General features: G+C 41.6%; 1 protein-coding gene across 1 annotated transcript in view; it reads right to left on the reverse strand.

The window, feature by feature from the left end:
- Window positions 1–21,169, reverse strand: part of LOC145411601 (uncharacterized) — a 176,675-nt gene that overhangs the window by 86,268 nt on the left and 69,238 nt on the right. The window contains exons 3-7 of the mRNA XM_080281612.1: window positions 8,747–8,862; window positions 7,939–7,995; window positions 6,409–6,510; window positions 5,089–5,197; window positions 2,339–2,493 (exon numbers count right to left, since the gene is read on the reverse strand). Coding sequence (XP_080137738.1) covers window positions 2,339–2,493; window positions 5,089–5,197; window positions 6,409–6,510; window positions 7,939–7,995; window positions 8,747–8,862 — 539 coding nt within the window. The remainder of the gene's footprint in view (window positions 1–2,338; window positions 2,494–5,088; window positions 5,198–6,408; window positions 6,511–7,938; window positions 7,996–8,746; window positions 8,863–21,169) is intronic.

The raw sequence follows: 21,169 nt of genomic DNA on the forward strand, positions 1-21,169 counted from the left end.
TTATCTGTGTTACCGTCAGATTCAATAGGTGAGAGATCTACCCTTTTAAAAAAGGACATTAAAAGAGTAGGAAGCAAATAAAACTAAATGAACAAATGGATGAATAAATGAGAATAAATAAAAATATTTGTAATCTGTGAAGAAATGATTTATATACAATGAATATGAGTGAAAATGAATGCGTTATTTACAGCTGAGTATGAGTGGGAGAAAATGGGATGAAGTAGGAGTGAGTGAACGAAAAATTCTGACTGAATGAAAAAATGAGGGACAAAAATGCGATGAATGGATGAGATTAAATGGTGAAAATATCACAATCTATAGAGACAGCTTGGCTTCTCTGTAGAAAGGGATTATAATCAATGTGATGGAATGAGGAATTGCATGAAAATGCAGGTAGGAAATACTTTGTAGTGAGATGTGGTCTGTCCGAAGGCTGGAGAAAAGTGAGGCTCTCGTCTCCTCGTGATTGGGTGGAAGTGTCCGTGATGTCACTGGGTGCGGCTCTCCATTGGGCAGAACGAGAAGCTGATAGGAGCAGAAGACTGTGACGTAGCTCGGTGTGACTGGCCACGCTCCCTGGGTGACGTCAGTGTGTGTGTGGTGGGTGGGGAAAACGATGACGTAACGGCATCGGGCGGCGGTTGGGGGCTGCTTCCTGGAGTGGGGTCTGGGGTGGAGTTTGTGGGGGCTGAAACTAACCGTTACAGCAGGCTGGACAGGAACACAGGCTGCAGGCAAAGGCAGGTTGTAGGTTGATAGGAGCAGGAGCTTTGCGTGGTTCACTGGTTGTGGTAGCGTGGTGATAGGTGGGGCGTTGATGTGAAGGAAATTCCCAAAATTACATCCAAACTGTCAGAACGATTCCACACCAAGACTGCAAACAGGGCTGGAGGCTAGGGCGGAGATAGGCTGTGTGTCGTCGTGGAAAGAACACCAGACAGTCGCGTGGGAAGACAGACACAGCTAAACCGGCCCACAGAAGACGTAATTCACTATTATCCCACTCGCTTTCCACCAAATGTTAAAGCTGTCGATGGTCCCCTTTACATCACTTGCAGGTAAAGGCAAAGTCTGGTAGTAGTTTCCTGACAATATATTAAACACCATCTTGAATCAATATACAGCGATGGTGGACAGTTGCACGTCCAACCCCAGACCGGTTTGGACAGCTACTGATCGCCGGTTTCCACCGGCTAGAGAGAGAGGCGGTGCGACTACAGAAGTCGTGACTCGTAGTTCATAGACATAACACTGAGCGAGCGTTGACGCCCTACTTGGATCCTACTTACAACTACTTACATACTATATTTACATACTATATAATACCCTACAAAAAGGTTACAAACAGAGATACACGTGTATGTAGGTGAGGTGGAGAGAGGGAGAGGGAGGGGAAGACCGTGGATGAGGTGGAGGGATGGAGTTGAGAGGTATATGAGGGAGGGGGGAGTGAGCTGAGGGGAGGGTAGTCATATGGTGGGTGACAGAGCGACTTGGAGGCGTTTTGTCTGTGGCCACCCTTTGCGGGATTAGGGCGTCGGGCTATAGATAGATAGATATTCGGGAAAAAAAATCGGTCAATGGCTAAAGTCAGAGAAGAGAAGGGTTACTAACCAAAATCAACGAAAATTGTTTCGTTTCATTTGAACCAAAGTTGGCGGAAGAGTTAGGGTCTAGGCAAGAATGAATTAAATCGCTTATGAGAGCATCTGGAGGTCAAGATCACATTGTTAAACCAACTATTCGGCCCTTAGACGAGCTGGTGGTAGTGGGTGTTGACTCTCTGGGTGCTCCTTCATTTTTTTTTTTCTCTCGTTCTATTGTCGATAGACCTTTCGAACTGGAAGGGGCAGGTATCATCTTTAACACCTCTAGTACAAGACATCTCTCACTGTCTATCTACCTATCTATTTGTATCCAGATGCCTTAATTCCTGAATGATGGACAAAATTAAATTGTTTCCATTTCGCCATGTCCTCTGTCATTTGACTGTCCTCCATCCAACTCACAACACTCCTCTCGCATGTATCTCTCCACTCTATCATTCCGTCTCATTCTTGGTCTTCCCCCTCCCCGTCTACCTCTCAACCTCACTCACATACACTCTTCTAGTCAGTCACATTTTTTCCATTATCTTCACATGGCCAAACAATCACAGTAATTCTGTTAAGGCCTTCAGTCACATCCACATCCAAGCACAAGGCTCGTGTACTTCTACGTGCTCCTCTCAAATAATTCTTTTCCATCCATCCCAAAATGAATAAAACCATCTTCTGGTGGCCTGTGTGATAGGCGATTACTAGTAAATTCCACCAACCATCATTCAGTTACTCACCCTGTTGTTCGCATCGTAGTTAACCATGTGTTCGCCGTGGTACCAGAACACGTAGTTGGGTGGCTCCGTGAAGTCCCTGATGGTGCACATGAGCTGGACGGAGCTGCCAATTTGCACGTAACGCTCGGGACCCCCTGATATCTCCGCCACCGCCTCTGTTTGGGGAGATACGTTCACCGCTTTTAATGTAGTAGGAGGTGAGGTGTAGAGTACCTTGAATCTGATATTTGTAAATGGTTCTGCAATACTTACAAAAACGAACGAAGCCTTTGCAGCCTGGTACAAAGAATGACGTCTCTGAGCATCCTGCTCTGAAAGTAAATGTGGATAACAGTAAAGAGATGGTTGTCGAGAGTGAAATGTCGCTCGGCGTGATGTGCTGCTGAATGGAGAGACGTGAATAGGTTGGCAAGTTAAAGTGCAGTGATAGAGAGGAGAGGAAGTGGAAAGTAAAGTAACTGAGAGAAGGAAAGTGGCTAGTGCTATGAATACTTTAACACGATGCAAAGGTCTGAGTGCTGGGGATGAAAGAGGACTTCATTAGGAAGTTTTAGTGCTCACAATAACATATGTGTGTAACACTATGGTGTGGTACGAATACAGAAAATAGTGACAGCAGAGGAGAGGAATTATAAGGAAAGTGTGTGGATGGCGAAAAGTGGACTGGATAAGAAAAAGTATGATTCGTGAAAGATATGGAGTAAGGAAGATTCCCGACACTAGAACTCAAGAAAATGTGGTCCGATGGTATGCACAAATGGAAACAATAGATGTAAATGAGATGGTGAAAAGAGTTTTGCATGAGTGAGTCTAAGGTCGGAGAATGCATGGTAGGCCACGAGGGAGGTGAATAGATTTGTTAAATGAGTGTGACAATGTGTTGTATAAAAGTCGGTGAGGCTTTGGACCTGAGAGGAGTTCCAGATGGTTGTATCATAGGCGAAGAACATGACAAGGTTCTGCCCCCCCCCCCTCTCTCTCTCTCTCTTTTTTAATAACTTGGCACTCGGCCTGATTATCAGATACGGTAGGTTAACTGAAGTGCACATGTATGTGGATGGCTACGCTTGTGAAGTGGGCCCAGGATTCTTGGGGATTGAATGATGGGTGAATGAGTGTGTCGTCCGTTTCACTGGACATGTTACTGATTATTTCTCCTAATTTTTCTTAACTTCTGGACCTTTCCTCGCCCTATCTTCGGGTGGGAAAAAGAAAAGAGTTCGGATGATGATGATGACGACGATGATGATATTCAGCTCCTGGCCAAAGATTAACACAGACTTCCTTGAGACCCAACATTTCTCCTTCGTATCCAATTCCTTCTGATGACACAATTTCGGCGCTAATACCCACTATCTATATTGAAAACAAGTTACGGCTGCCTCACTGACAACTAGTGTAACAGTATTAGCTGGTGTGTTTTATGACGTGAATAGGATGGAAGGATACCTTTGTGGTATAGTGATGGAATGACGCCACTGCAGTATACAACGGAAGAACACAATGAAGTCAGGGAGGAAAGGGCAGACATAACAGAGGAGCGAAGTTGCTGCATTATACTGACAGCCAAGTCACTGTGGTGTAGCAAGAGACCAGAATGAGGTCACTATGTTAGGCAAAAGAATATAGTGATGTTACCAGAAAAAAGAAGAGAATAAAGTTTGTGCAAATTAATAGGAATATGTAACTGCTACAGCAAGCAGAAGAACGAAAGGTAGAACAAAATAATGTTACAGCTCAACAGTAGGATCTCACTGCAATATAGCAGAAGAGCAGAATGATGTTACCGTAGTATGTACAAGAACAGAATGAAGTTACTGTAGTATGCAGAAGAGCTGAATGCCGTCACGAGAGTATTATAAAAGAGAACAATGAAGTTACTAGTGGCTAATGGTAGAGGAGAAACATGTCACTTGAGAAGGTAAACAAGCAGAATCATATCACTGTGGGTTAGTGGCAGAGCACAATGAAGACAAAGCGCCAGGCAGAACAGAATAATACTGACATGCTAGTATAAAGGAAAGCCCGATTGATGTCAGTGCTAAATGGCAGGAGAAACATATCACTGTGGTATAGTAGAAGTGAATGAAATTCCTGTAATGAGAAAACAGAAAAATGATGTCACTGCAATACAGGAATGATGTCACTGCAATAAAAAGTGGAATGATGCCACTACCGAAGGAAAGGAATGTCACTGGAATACACTAGGGGAAAAGAACTTTGTCACTACAATGCGGTAAGAGATAAATACATCATTAAATTAAAAAAGAATGATGTCACTGCTGCACAATAGCAAAGAACGATGTCAGTACAAGAGAGGATGAGAATATGCCATTGCAATATCGTAGGAGATAAGAATGATGTCAATGCAATATGGCGAGAGAAATGATGCAATAACATCAAAGAAATGACGCAACTCCAACACACTAGGAGAACTGATGTCACCGCAATGTGGTAGGAGAAAAGAATGATGTCACTGCAATGTAGTAAGAAAGAAGAATGATGTCACTTAGATATAAACGAAAAACGATGTCACTGCATTAGGGCAAGAGAGAAGAATTTTATCACTGTAATACGCGAAGAATGTCACGCTGCAACATGGGAGAAGAATGATGTCACTGCAGTATTAGATCAGAATAATGTCACAACTAAAGATGCACTCACAGATGGCTTAACTGATAAAACAACGAGAGAGAGAGAGAGAGAGAGAGAGAGAGAGAGAGAGAGAGAGAGAGATGGGTACTACTCACCAATAACGTTCAGTGTTGTAAGTACTCCAATAGGTGGGTGGGCAGACAACTGACATTCATACACTCCTGCGTCGTGCGGCTGGGCATAACGCACGTGTAGAGTCCACTCCTGTCAAACACAAACGCCATTATTATAGCTCCGATCGCCAAGGATTTTTAGATGTGATTACCTTACATTCCACACTACACAGTGCAACCAGCAGCGGTAGCCTACAGAGAGGTCAGATATTTTCAGTCATCATAACGGGTTTCAGAATCTATCAAGTACTGGGCAACCTCATATGCAACAGTCACTCTTGAAACACACACACCGCTACTCCTGTGACTTCAGAACGCTTGCGTGAACAGATATTTGGTCTGGTCTCTCTTAGCTTCTTAAATATCATGATGCATTTTCTGTTTTAATCTTGCTTCTCCTGATAATCTGATTAAGCTAAGCAGACTTTCTGAACCAGAGAGGTGAGATACAGGCATCATTAACCTCTTCAGTACAAGATCCCTCTAGAGGTTAGTAAACTCGCCAGGTTCAGAAACAGCACCTTATAGAATGAGTTCAGGTGAATAAAACCGTCTGGAGATAAAAACTTCTTGCAGTATAATGGTTAAATTCTTTGCAACTTAAGGTCTCTCTCTCTCTCTCTCTCTCTCTCTCTCTCTCTCTCTCTCAAACCATATTTTTATCCTCTGCTCAGTTCTGTCCAACATTATTCATTTACACAAATTCATACAGTCCCGAACGAAAAAAATAATCGCACACAAACAGGTCAGAATAATGGTATTTATTCAGTCCCTTCAAACCGATGACGTACCTTGTAATTCGTTCTTACTATTATCAGACGATTTTATTCAGCTAAGGAGAGCCACTTTGTAAAGGAATCAATGAAGGGTAAATCTATTTCCCTTCACAAGAAGAAGTCAGACCTAGGTGAATGAAATCGTCCAGAGGTAACAAAAGTTAATCCATAAACGAACCCCCGCATTGATGGAGTTAACCGTTTTGGCATGTGGGACCCGTCAATTTGACTGCCAAGACATTTCCTAAGCTTAATAAAATCGTCCACATCTGCCAAAAATGAAGTACAGAGTTATAATTGTCTGCAGTTAGCCAAAATGAAGTACAGTTAAAATCATCTGCGGTTATTCAATGAAATGCATATGCAAAGGTAAAATCGTATGACGTGCAAAGATAAAATCGTATGCAATTAGCTAAAATTTAATAAAATTGAAATCACGCATACAGTCCGCCAAAGCGAAAGGCAAAGCTCGTATATGGCTCTTTATGGGTCAGCAAAGGTTCCTATGAAAGCCGTGTAACCTTACCTGAGTGTTCTCGGAGTACGTAACACGGAACCTCTCATCGTTGGAGTAGGTGGTGGCTCCTACGGTGATAAGGTGATGGTCCCTCCGCCTCACCCACGACACCTGTGTACACACATACATATATGACAAGGCAGTATTATGGTGAAGGAAAGACGAACAACACACAATCAAAACTAACCGGTTCCCAGACTTCCGACGTAAGAGTGTTAAAGTGGAAGTATTGTGCTAGATATCTTTGTGCGTTCCAGAAACTGTAGATATCTCTGATAGAACCACCAGGGAGCCAACATATACAAGACCTACTACTATCACAAACTTTGTGTGCCTGCCGCGGCATGGGCTCAAATCATAGACTTGATATGAAATGCATCGCGCGATAAGTGCATTACCACCGAGCCATTGCAGTTCCACAAAAGGGGCTGCATATTACTGAGTTTGAGAGGACAGTGGCACATCTTCCATTGCGATTAATTTTGTTCAAGACAATTACTGTATTGCTTGCTACTAATAACGGTTTGATATCGATATGGTTTGCATAACTACCATGTATGAGAATAATGACCAACCAAATGCAGATAACATATAAACCGGTAAGGTGAGAGTGGTAAAGAGTCTCCTAAGCTGACGAATGTACTGTCCAATACTTCAGGTTACGCCCTATGTGCTAAGAAGGAACTAAAGTCACAAACTATTAGTAGTGATTACTTAACTGGAAGGTAGGGATGGATCTGGGTTACGCTCAGTGTGTTAATAGACGGGGTAGCATAAGGTGATTTAAGGGTACTGAGAAGAAAGACAAGTTAAGTATGGAGAAAGAGAGGTAGACTAGAAGGAAAACTAGTTGCTGTTGTTTGCAGATGATGCATCGTTGATGGGAGACTAAGTAAGTTGGCTTCAACAAACTTCAGCAGTCAGTGTCTGTTTGTAGAAGGAAAATTATACAAATTCGAAGACTATATAGCTAGGAGATTAGATGACATTAATTCCATAGAGCACAGCGATGTGAGAGCAATAATCATTCTGAGGGGAAAATATTAGGAGAGAGTTAATTATTTTCGTCAGTAATATAAAAGACAATAATAACATTACCAAGAAAATGCTGCTGCTGCTGCTGCTGGTGATGATGATGATGATGATGGTGAAGATGATGAATTTAAGTAATAATGAGAATGATGTTGACAGCATTGAAAATAATGAAGATCACTGTGATAATGACAAAGATAATGATGATACCGAAGATAATGTTAATAACAACAATGTTGACGGCAACAATGACGATGACAATGACAAATGAATGTGATTACTATGTACAGTGGCACAGGAGACTTCATAGTACATGATGCTTAGCAGTATATTTTGCATGTTGTGTCTTGACATTCTCATTTATGATACTTATATTGTTTCAGTATCAACACTTATTGAATAAGTGACTTAGAAGAGGAGACTGAAGCATGCTATGCTCAATAAATCGCCATGTAAGAGAAATCGCGAAATCTCCAGCACAACTCAAGCCTTTGTGCCAGCACTCACCGTCTCGTGTTCTGCCACGTCAAAGACCTGACATCTCAGCGCTGCTGTTGCGCCCACCTGACGGAAGAAAAGAAAAATGTATTACGATCCGTCATCCAGGTTGCATAGGAGGCTTCAGAGCACATTTTTATTGCGATATGTTATATATATATATATATATATACTTTATATAAATATATATATATATATATATATATATATATATATATATATATATATATCATACTCTGATATTCCTCGTAAGCAACTTATGTATACCTGATTCCGATGTAGTTTTCCCCAACAACGCACATGAAGATAAATGGGTATAATACTCAAAATAATCCTCAGGGCAAAAGGTGCTACAATTTCCCATATAGCACCAATAAGGTCCTTGAAGTTACGCCAATCGACTGCACGAAGATCACTGAGGCAATTAATTATTGCTAAGTCTCCATAGTCACCCTAGAGCACGACCTTCAAGATTAAAAACCAAGAAGATAACAGCTCTATAGTACAAACAAGCAGCTAGTTAATTGTTTTATTGATATATTTCGACTCACTCAGGACCACTACAATCCACTTCGGGAAGTCTTCTACTGTACACTGAAGGCTTAATAAAGGCTCGATCTAATTCTTACAGTTCGAAAACTATTTCTCAGAGTAAATATAATCGTCTGATGATGGCAGGAGTATAATTAGCAGATGCCCTCACAATGAGGGGGATAATGTCCACTTCAGTATTATTATTATTTTTTTTTTTTGCGAAACATAATGTATAAGCATGACGTAAGCTTGTAAAAAAATAGTTTATGAAAAAGATACCTACCTGGACAGTAACCACAGTGTTGTTATCAGTCATGAAATATGCGTTGGTGTTCCTCACAGGCGTCTCCTCCTCATACTCCCCCAGCAATAGGTTGGGGTCAGGCGTCCACGTCCCTCCTGCAGGAGAAAAGACAAGTACGAACAGGTGGGGATTATTGTTGCTGTTGTTGTTGTTGCTTTCATTTTGACGTGAACCAAACATACTGCAGGTAAAAGGCCGCTTGAGCTGGTCACTCCCACAGATATTTTGTTGAGTTTATGAAAAATGGCAATTTATGTGGGGAGAGTCTGGTGTGTGGGGTAGGGAGGTGTGTTGTCTGTGTGTGGGGCGGGGGAGAGGGGGCTGGATTAGTGTGAACATGTGGATTTTGGGGGAGGGGAAGTTGAATTTTGTGTTGGCAGAGTAGCAGGGAAAGGTGACGGAAATACTGCATTCGGTCAGATGTCCACGTTCCTCCTATAGAATAGTATATAGGTATGAACAGGTATAGATTCTAATGTAAAGGGCAATTAACCCCTTAAGTGAGGGCATGTTTTGGCGCTCATTGCGCGTCCGGCGAGGATATTCATGCTCTGACTGACTTGTTAAAAATATTTGCCAAAAATCAGTTATTAGTCCTAGAATATTATAATTATATGTGCATATGGCACATACCTTCTGCTTTCTCCTGGGATGTTTGTTGAGCCTTCGTCGAGTACCACAGGACTAGTGGAGACTTCTGAAGTTGGATAACGAATTCTCCACTTTACACTTCCTGACACCCCGTAATATGATTACCACAGCCTGATATTATCACTAGAAACACTATTCGATGATACTCAAGTAGCTTGGAATCCATACAAGAAAAATAAATAACACTGTGAAAGCAATGAAAATTACGAGCGCGTACGAGCTTCCCACTTGCGCTCGTTCCCCGCTGGTATTGTCATTTATTATTCATAAACACACTCACACTTTATATTCCTATTACTTTATTACACTTCTATATATTTACAGTATTCATCCATACGTTTCCTTCAGTAATAGTAGTTTACTTTCACTCCAGGCATTAACTTTCTCATTCAGTAAACTAGCGTAGTGATAAAAGCTTTGACTGTCATTACTCCAAGTATCTGTACTTATATTCTTATATTAGTAATTATTTACATTTCCATTTTATTTACACTATGTTATACACTGTCACTTCCAGTAAATAAGGGCTCCTTTCTCTTGGACCCAGGATGAACTTGGGACACTGAAGCACTCGTAGTTTATCACCATTTCCTTCACTGGCTCATCACACGATTCACCAGAAAGATTGTAGTCACTGTCCATCATTATTATGGATAAATTAGCCAGTTCACGCTCCACAGCAGAGTCATTTAGTCCTTTACCCCTTCCCACATGAGGTTTAGTAGGGGTAGAGGTCACAGGGCCCTATAGAAGCGGCGGAAATGGAGGGGCGCGAGTGCTACGTGCTTTCATCTCAAGAAACAACACTGAACTGAATGACGAGGCGGATATGGGGCCGCCAAGAGTTGACAACCTCAGCAAGGTGACAGCTGCTAATTTATATGCTGTGAAATGATTGGCAGGAAATTAGGTAGTTCCAGGTGAATGTAAATATCACTTAAGCTTCTCCCTTCCTTTCTTATATATATTTTTATTATGAGAATAGATTATACGGCATAATTCAAGGGAAAATGACCAGGGAAAATTAGCGAACAAGTGCACGTGGGGTGTTGCCAGGTGATAATTAGCCAACTCCAGGTGTATGGCACTATCAGTTACCTTATTATTTTTTTTTTTTTGGTATATGTTATTTTGTATAAGAGAGCATAGGGCTTATTTCAACAGACGAAATCAGCGGAAAATTCCGGGGAAGATTTGCTTAGTGCAGCGCAGCCGGGCAGGCGAGAGGAGAGGGTAACGGAGGGGAGGTAGGGAGGGGAGTCAAGAACGGGGATAAATAGCTAAATTGTCAACAATGGATGGGATTACAGATGATATTGGCAGTGCTGACTATTGTTGGACACTGGCAGTACTGATAGATGATACAAGCCACCACTTGAAAGCCCGGGAGAATTCAAAATAACACAGAATCGCAAAAGTGACACCCCATGGTTAAGGGGTTAAGGGCTCCTCTACAATGACATTTTCTATAATTTTTGCAACCTACCAACTTTAGACAGTTCAGAAGTGTTAGAACAGGTGGGGTTAAAGAATCTTCATGTACTCCCTCGCTACCTACAGTTTTATTTTATTATATTTTACATTTTTTTTTACGAGACGAAGATGCACTTAACGGGTTGGTGATGACTGGCTGAATGCAACATTACTTCATAATCTCTTTACTCGATAGCATTATTAATTGACAACATATATCTGAGGGAGAAATTTGAGTTAGTAAATGTTATTCAGAAATGTTGCATTCAGCCAATCGTCACCAACCTAACAAGTGCATCTTCGACAAAAAAAAAAAAAATGAGTAAAGGAGCTCTTCTAAGCTGAATATAAAGCCCTGGTTGCATCTAGAATAAGGTATACAAATGAAATCGTAGTCAAACAGTTAATGATGAAAGACACAAAATACAACAAAGAAAAAACAGATGTAATAGGCATGTTGTTGTTTCCGAGGTCGATGATTTCTGTTCCATAAATCAAGAAGGCTTACTTCATCTATCGAACCCTTTAGCCATAGGTGGCAAGAAAAATTAAAATCAAATTAAAGCTTGGATTAGATCAGATACTCGGAAAGAAATCAGCCAGAAACTGCCTACTAGACCAGAATCAGATCGGCAGCCTATTCAGGATCATTCTCATTAGCCATTAATTCTCTCTCTCTCTCTCTCTCTCTCTGTCTCTCTCTAGTAAAGAATGCAATCAAACACTGAAGAACCCCATTAATGGGAGAATTTCGAAATACCGGTACTCAGCTCTAGTCTGGTGAGTACACTGATAATAGTGTTAAACATTGACCAGGATGACACCTTTTTAGTGAACTCTTGCTAGCGTACCTCCAGATTATTATTATTTATTATTATTATTATTATTATTATTATTATTATTAAAACACTCACACAGAAGGCGTTTTTGAAAGCTATATCTACCCCAGCCTCCCTCCCACAATTCGAAATTTCCATCTAGTTTATCAAAATCACATCGAACATGTAAATTTTAGTACCCACCCCCCCACCTCCAGGCAATTGTGTTCAGCTTGGGAATTATTTCGTATACTAAATGAGTTGATGGAGGCTGTATCTACATACTCATGAATTGAAACTCTCTTCTAAGCTGAGTAAAATCATCTGGCGTTAATACTGAGTAAAATAACCCCTTTGCGGGAGTGGGAAACTTTCACATGGCAAAGTTAATACTAGGCGTCTCGTCAACCAGCCGACTGCATCATTGGGTAGACCTCCTGCACCTCTCTAGGAACACCAACAGCTAAGTGTCTTGTTGCAGTGTTTTGCATGTGTAATGACAACAGTGTGGTGGTCCTGCGTCCAGGTGTGAACTACTGTAAGATAGTTGATTTTTTGGCTGCTAAGTGTAGTTTGTGCTTCGTAAATACAGTTTATTTTTTGTCTGTGAGTTTTATTTGTAGATGTGTGTGTGTGTGTGTGTGTGTGTGTGTGTGTGTGTGTGTGTGTGTGTGTGTGTGTGTGTGTGTGTGTGTGTGTGATTTCCAGTATTAGCTTTGTTTGATGATTGGTCTGAGTAAGAGATTCATTTTCTATCAGTGTCATCTCTGTGACTTACTTTTTAGTGACTTAGATGGCGATTATCACAGTTTTAAGGTAAAAAACTGTTAACTAAATAATATAGTCAAGCTGTGTATATATGTTTCCGTCTGAGCATTTGTTCGTTTCTTTCACGAGAACGATAATAGATATCGACCTAATTCTTTTAGCATTAGGCTGGGGTAAGTCCAGGGAGTGTCTGAGGGAAAAAAAAAAAAAAAAAACTATGGCGCGCGACACGACGGCAGGGAATTGTCGGAAATCGCGACACGTGGGATTATGCAATTTTTTTTTTTTTCATCTTTTTGGTCGGAATTGGTCATTGTGGGCTCAATAACGGTATGGAAAAAATATAATGATATTTGCAAATATTTGTGATGGAAAGGCTATTAGTCAGAGACGCAAATTTTTGCAGGTAAGCACTAGCCCTATATAAATGGATTGTATGGACTTCGTGCTTACATGTTTTTTTTTTTTTTTTCCTCCTAGGTACCCGGTTACTTCCACCTTGTCCCGCCAGATGGCCTAAGGAAGTACCCTCAGATACTACTGGAATTTGTGTTACCTGTATTTATTTTTTCTGTCCCAGAATCAATTTCAGTAATTATGGATTAAGGTAGTGTTTCACACTATATTAGTGCTCCCGTATTTTATGGCTGTAAACGATGCACTGTGAACCGAGTGATTACGTTAGCACTTGTTCACATCTTCGACACTAGCGGAGTTTTTTTGCTTTTTTCCAACACCTATTTTTCTACATATATTACTTTTTACAGCTATCACTCCCATTTCTTTGCAAGTACGAAAAAATTGCATTTTCTTCTACCCCCATTATGTATATTTTGAAGGCAAGTTTCATATATACGGTACACCCTGTGAGTTGCTGTTTTTGTGTTTTTGCATTATATGTATCGTCAGGCTTCTATTCTTCCACTCTTATAATTATCTGTATTAACCTTACTCATTTCCAGGTATGGTATAGAATCAGTTTGGTGGGTTCTAGATACTGGCATCAATTATTTGTGTGTTTATATATTTTTCTTGTCCTCCCATTACAGGAATTGTTCATTTTTCAGCAAGAATCTTATCCACAGCGGTACGGTCACTTCTGCAGGTGCTGTTAAACAAACCACAACTTGTTTCTTAACCCCTTAAGACCGCAGTTGTTCCAGGCAGGGTACCTCCCACAACTGCAATTTGGGGGTGTTTTTGGCGACTTTCACCAAGGGCAAATTGACTGTGCTCTGGCTAAAGAGGAAGAATTTACACACCTGACAACACAATCCGTACCCCCGTAGGCCTAATGGTTAACGCACAATCGCGCGTCAAAGTTCAAAAAAAGTTTATGATAGTCACCCCTCAATAACAATCGAAAACATGAAAATTTTGATAACTAACTATTTTTCTTATTGAAACAGGTCATTTCAAATTGTTTTGTCACACCAATCATGAAAACAGGCGTATGTAGGTGTGGGGAGATTACCGGACTGTGGGGAGATAAAGTAGGCTGTGGAGAGTAGGCCTATACTGTAGGTACGGGGTTTGGAAATAACCAGCTTTTCGCATGAAAAGAAAGCACTTCAGTGTGTTCTGTAACATCTACCATGAAAACAGGTGTGTATGTAGGTGTGGGGAGATAACTAATGTGGGGAGTAGGCCTACAAGGCCTTGGTGGTACTTGGGAAGAAAATTTTCGGCAACAACCAAATTCTCTTGTGTAAACCCTCCATTTTAATGGGATTTGTCATACCAGCCATAAAAACAGGTGTGTATGTAGGTGTGGGGAGATAAAACAGGTGTGGGGAGTAGCCCTACATGGCCTCATAGTCATTCCAGAACTAACACACATGCATATAAATGTTTATAACCATCAAGGACATCAAAGTAAAGTTGAATAATGCTATAAATTCATACATAAGAAAGGAAAAAAAAAACAATAATTTGTTTCCGATTTCTCTTTTTACTCTCCCAACTTCTCGTTACATTATTATCACACCATTACAATTATCACATTATCATTACACTTCATCACACTTATCAATACAGTTTCGGCAACAACCAAATTCTCTTGCGGAAACTCTCAATTTCATTGGAATTTATCACACCAGCCATGAAAACAGGTGTGTTTGTATGTGTGGAGAGATGAAACAGGTGCGGGGAGTGGCCCTACAAGGCCGAAAACTAACACAGACGGACACTACTCAGAGGTGCTAATCAGGGCAGGTAGGGAGAATGAAAAAAAATAAGATGCGTCATACGTAGTACAACATATAGCATTCTCCAACTACATACGTACAGAAATTGGTAGGTGCGAAGTGAGAAATGAACAGAGTGAGATGTAAAATTTTGGGAAGAAGTAGAAAAAACATGAAACAGGTGCGTTCATCAGGCCTGACACTCGGGGGCCTGTTGGGGGTTGGAAGGGTAGTAAGGGACAAGGAGGGAGAGATGGGGTGGGGTTTGGGGGGGAGAGGCTAGCAGGGAGGGAGGAGGGGCAAGAGAGGGTGGGAAGGGACGCAGGTTGCTGTGGGAGGAGAGATGCAGTTGCGTGGAGGGGTGGGAGAGTGATGAGGGACAAGGAGGGCGTGAGGGAGTGGAGTAGAAGGTGGCATGGAGGTGGCCGAGAAGGGGGTGCCCCCCCACCCCCCCGGTTGGTCCGATCCCCCCTCACGCAACATCAGGGACGAGTTCTCATTGGCCTGAAGCCATGTATGTCATAATCGGGGTGGAGCAAGCGCTCCGCAGTTTTTTACAGGCTGCATTCAACTGATGCGATTAGGCATTTTGGCATAAAACTCAAATTGTATCAACTGATGCGACTGGGACTTAAGAGGTTAATATTCCTAGGTATTTTCTGATTGTTTTGTGTATTTTATCTGTTGCAACATCAGGAAACCTTTAAACTGAATTTGTGTTGTAACTTTTAATTTTTCTCAAGTTCTAGGTGATTGCATTTCTGACTGTGTACTGCATCTGTTCTAACAACAGGAAACTTTTATACTCTGTTTTGTGACTTTTCATTATGTTGTGACACTTCATTATTCTTACATTTCAGGTGATAGTATATTTTTTTCTTCATTCCAGACAACGGTTAGCATTCCATTCTCTGTAGCAGATTATTAATAAATTAATAACATATCCTCTACAGGTATATTACTAATCAATAAGGTAGCTATTCCCGTACAGTTTTTAGCAGCAGCAAAACCTTCACCTGTAACTAAAGCACAAACTGTAATTACTTTGCTGGCAGATACTGTAAAACTTACAGCAACTTGTTTCATTACCTCTTCCAGGTGATAATCAGTATTATTTCTTTTTCTCTTATATGTCTTCACAATAAATTTGAACTTCAGAATGCCCTGGAATATTATTTGCATAGCCTGCACTGGTAGTTTCACTGGATCCATTTATACGGACCGCTCCTTTGCAGGATGTGGAAACTATGTCACAGACTTGAAGTCACGCTGACTACAGCTACTAACAAAATTATCAGCCTTACTCGAAGAGTTGACGTGCTGGACGAGTGTACTGCAAATGACATCCGACACACTGTGGAGGAAAGTGTCACTGCTCGGCCAACAACTGGTGTTGTTCAGGGTGACAGTGCTGTTGACCAACCTCATCCCACTATAGTTAATTCTTCCCAACCATACAGGATGAGTTCCAGACAGTGCAGGACGGGGTACGGTTTGCAAGATAAAGGAACATCATTCTGGTAAGTACTTACAATAAATTTCAAATTCTTGAAGCAATAGACGAAGAACCCCATGAGATACAAGTTGTGGGGGACCCCATCATCCGTGGTCAATTAGTTAAATTTCGTGGCAGGGCACCCTCTACACGAAAGCACCTTTGTATTCTAGGTGAAGGAATAGATGTCGTAACAGATGCTGTGGATGCCATTTTTGAGAATGCAGAAAATGATTGCCTTGTCATCATTCATTCAGAAACCAGTGATGTCATACAACCCTGATAAGAGGAGTTGATGGAGAAAAACACAAAAGATGATACGACGCAACAAAGAGACAAATAACTTAATTTCAGGCATACTCCCAAGCATCCATGCAGGGAATCTCTTCTTCAGTTGTGTTCACTGTTAATAACAGGATCAAACCACTCTTTCTTTTATGAAAATGAAAAGTGAACCAAAGGCCAGGAGCCCACAAGCTGTTTCCTCCAAGACAAAACAGAAACAAGATAACAGACACCCAAATTCAAGATCCATACATTTCAAGATGCCTGAACATATTGCATTTGGAAGACTGGAGATCATAGGCAGCAGGAAATACAGACAAAGGAAAACAGTTCCAGAGCTGACCTGCTGTATACATGAAGGACTGGGAGTAACAGTTATCTCTTGCATTAGGGAGTAGAACAGAAAAGGGATGTAAATTTGTTGCTAGACAAGTGTTACACGCCCGTTGTAGTGGTGGGGCGATGCAAACAGACAGTTCCGAGGAGCAGTGACCACTGAAGTAGTGATAGGAGAAAGACAAAGATGCAACAATGCAGCAAAGAGACGGATGTTGATGGGAGCCAGTAAGAAGAGGAGAGCTAATGAGATGAAAAGCCTTTCATTCCACCTTGTTGAGAAAAGCTGTATGTGGGAAGCCTCCCAACACATGAAAACTGAACTTTACACAAGGGCGAATAAAGCCCGTGTATAAAGTCCACAACTATGCAGGGGTAAATAAGGCTTGGAGTCAGCTTAGCACAGCTAACCTCTTGGAAGCAGATTTTAAAAGAAACGTAGTAGTTCCTTCCAAGATAAATCCCGAGAGAATGAAACCCCAAGTATTTTAAAAGTTGATGCAGGATTAAGCTGGATATTATTAAAAATTAGAAGGCACTCCTACAGAAAATGTTGTTGGGTTCATGTAAAAACTAGGTTTTTGATGCATTAAAAACTATAAGATTACTTTTACCCCAATCAGAGACATTAGTTGTGCCATAGCCTCATCCCTTGTTAGAAGTACCTGATGAGATAGATGCTGTGGGAAACGAATGGAAATGTGAAGGGTGGAGTCATCAGCATATGAGTGAATAAGGTTAGATGTACAGCTTAGAAGGTCATTGATGAATAAGTTAGGTCATTGATGAATAACAGGAAGAGAGTTGGTGATAGGACAGAGCCCTGAGGAACACCAATGTTCTTAGATTCAGAAGAACAGTAGGCATCTACAACAGCAGCTATGAAACGAACAGAAAGGAAGCTCGAGATGAAGGCACAGATAGAAGGATAGAAATCATAAGAGGGCAGTTTGAAATTTACAGATTTATGCCAGACTCGATCGAAAGCCTTTGATGTGTCAAGTGCAATGCCAAAGCTTTCGCCAAAGTCCCGAAAGGAGGATGACCAGGAGTCTGAAAGGTAGATGAGAAGATAGCCAGTGGAGCGTTCCTGGTGGAACCCATACTGACGATCAGAAAGAAGATTCTGATAGGAAAGATGCTTTATAATTTTTCTGTTAAGAATTGACTCAAAAACTTTTGAAGTATATACATGATGATAAAGCAATTGGGAGATAGTTAGAGGGTTGGGGATGGTCACCCTTCTTTGGGACAGACTGTATAAGAGCAAATTTCCAGCAAGATGGAAAGTACAAGTTGAATGACACAGGCGAAACAGTTTACCCAGGCAGGGTGTAAGCACAGAAGCACAGTTCTTCGGGACAAAAGGATGGACCCCATCAGGCTCATATGCCTTGTTAGTACTGAGGCCAACGATGGCAGAAATACATCGATTGAAGAAGTCTTAATGTCAACCATGAGGAAGTCAGAGAGGTGGAAGTGATGGAGGAACTGCACCGGCATCGCCTATGGTGGAATTGGAGGAGAAAGTTTGAGCAAAGAGATCTGCTTTATCAGTAGAAGAAATATCAACAGAACCATTAAAGTGGAAAAGAGGAGGGAAGGATGATGAGGTAAAGTTGTTAGAAAGATTTTTGGCAAGATGCCAGAAGGATCGGGAAGAACTCGGGTTCGAGAGTTCAGAGTATTTAGTAAGAATGAAATTATTTTCAGCAGAATGAAAAGCATGCTTAGCATGATTCAGGGCAGAAACATAAAAGAATGAGATGCTGGGGTGGGTTGGCTCCGGTACCCTTTATAGGCCTTCTTGTTGTGGATAGCATTAGAACAAACATGATTAAACCAAGATTTCTTTGTATTAGTCAAAGGATTTGGGAATGGGGTGTTTTTTTTTTTTTTTTAATGCGAGGAAGAAGGAACCAAAGGCCATGAGCCCGCAGTAACAGTTCCCTCCAAGAGAAAAACAAAATACAATAGAGAGCCAAATTCAAGATCCGATCATCTTGAGATGCCTGGACAAACTACGTTTGAAAGACTGGAGATCATAGGCAGCAGGAAATACAGACAGAGGGAGACAGTTCCAGAGCTGACCTGTTGCATAAATGAAAGACTGGGAGTAACGGTTAACTCTTGCATTAGAGAGCTGGACAGAAAAGGGATGAGAGTTTGCTGCCAGACGGGTGCTACGCGCCCGTCGTAGAGGTGGAGGAATGCAAGCAGACAGTTCAGAGGAGCAGTGACCATTAAAGTAGCGATAGAAAAGAGATAAAGATGCAACAGTGCGGCGAAGAGACAGAGGTTGAAGGGAGTCAGTAAGAGGAGGAGAGTTAGTGAGACAAAATGCCTTTGACTCCACCCTATTGAGAAGAGCTGTATGTGGGGAGCCTCCCCACACATGAGAGTTGTACTCCACACAGGGGCGGATAAAACCCCTGTATAGAGTCAACAATTGTGCAGGGGTAAAGAAAGAGCGGAGTCGGCTTAGCACACCCAATCTCTTGGAAGCAGATTTTACAAGAGATGTAATATGATCTTTCCAAGATAAGTCCCGAGTAAATGAAACCCCAAGCATGTTCAAAGATGATGCAGGATTAAGCTGAATATTATTGAACATTAGTGGGTATACCTGTGGAAGATTTTGTCGGGTTGATAGGTGTAAGAACTGAGTCTTAGATGCATTAAAGACAACCATATTATTTTTACCCCAGTCAGAGATATGAGCCAAGTCAGACATTAGGTGTGCCATAGCCTCATCCATTGTTTCTTGAAGTAACTGTTGAGATGGGCGTTGTGGGAACCGAATGGAAAGGTGAAGGGTGGAGTCATCAGCGTATGAGTGGATAGGGTTAGATGTACAGCTTAGAAGATCATTGATGAATAAAAGGAAGAGAATTGGTGATAGGACAGAGCCCTGAGGAACACCACTGTTGATAGATCTAGGAGATGAACGATGGCCGTCTACAACAGCGGCTATAGAACGACCAGAAAGGAAGCTAGCAATGAAGGCACAGATAGAAGGATAGAAACCGTAGGAGGGCAGTTTGGAAATTAAAGATTTATGCCAGACTCGATCGAAAGCCTTTGAGATGTCAAGTGCAATGGCAAAGCTTTCGCCAAAGTCCCGAAAGGAGGATGACCAGGAGTCTGAAAGGTAGGTGAGAAGATCGCCAGTGGAGCGTCCCTGACGGAACCCATACTGACGATCGGAAAGAAGGTTGTGATAGGAAAGATGTCTTAAAATTTTTCTATTAAGAATTGACTCGAAAACTTTTGAAATACAGGACGTTAAAGCAATTGGACGATAGTTGGGGGGTTGGGAGTGGTCATCCTTCTTTGGGACTGGCTGAATGAGAGCAAACTTCCAGCAAGAAGGAAAGGTACAAGTTGACAGACAAAGGCGAAATAGTTTGCCTAGGCAGGGTGTAAGCACAGAAGCACAGTTCTTGAGAACAACAGGAGGGACCCCATCAGGTCCATATGCCTTGTTAGTACTGAGGCCAGTGATGGCAGAAAATACATCAACTGAAGAAATTTTAATGTCAGCCATGAGGAAGTCAGAGGGGGGTAGTGATGGAGGAACAGCACCGGAATCGTCTAAGGTGAAATTGGAGGAGAAAGTCTGTGCGAAGAGATCTGCTTTATCAGTAGAAGAAATAGCTACAGAACCATCAGAGTAGAAAAGAGGAGGGAAGGATGATGAGGTAAAGTTGTTAGAAAGATTTTTGGCAAGGTGCCAGAAGGAGCGGGAAGAATTCGAGTTGGAGAGTTGAGAGCATTTAGTATGGATGAAATTATTTTTAGTATGCTTCCATGTTGGAGAGAATAACTTTTGTAATGCATAATGGCAAACTCAGATGGCTCCCAGACATGGAAGCAATAATCATTCAAGGGAAAATCGAAGAAGTACTGCCTGGTGGCCTCCCAATCTGCAGCTCCAAAATGCTACAGTCGACGTTTCTTTGGAGGGTCCACAGGCCTTACTGGAGTGATAGGACAGGTTAAGGTGATAAGGTTGTGATCGGAGGAACCTAAAGGAGAGGAAAGATTCACAACATAAGTAGAAGGAGTAGTTGTAAGGAAGAGGTCAAGTAAGTTGGAACCCTCTCCAAGGATACGGGTAGGGTGCTATTCAAGCCGCTCTAGGTCATTAAGGACAGAAAAGATGTAGGCTTCTTCACCAGGAGGATCAGTGAAAGGAGAGGAGAGCCAAAGGTGGTGGTGAACATTGAAATCTCTTAGAAAGGAGATTTCAGAATGGAGAAATGGATAAGATGCATTCCATCTTAGAAGAAAGATAGTCAAAGAATTTTTCACAGTCAGTAGAATTAGGGGCTAAGGAAACGGAACAAACATATTTAGTCAGAGAATGACATGAAAGCTGAAGCCAGAG

Source organism: Coenobita brevimanus, chromosome 90 (genome assembly GCF_032717465.1).
Source record: "Coenobita brevimanus isolate Jiangsu-jjx chromosome 90, ASM3271746v2, whole genome shotgun sequence".
Classification (NCBI taxonomy): domain Eukaryota; kingdom Metazoa; phylum Arthropoda; class Malacostraca; order Decapoda; family Coenobitidae; genus Coenobita; species Coenobita brevimanus.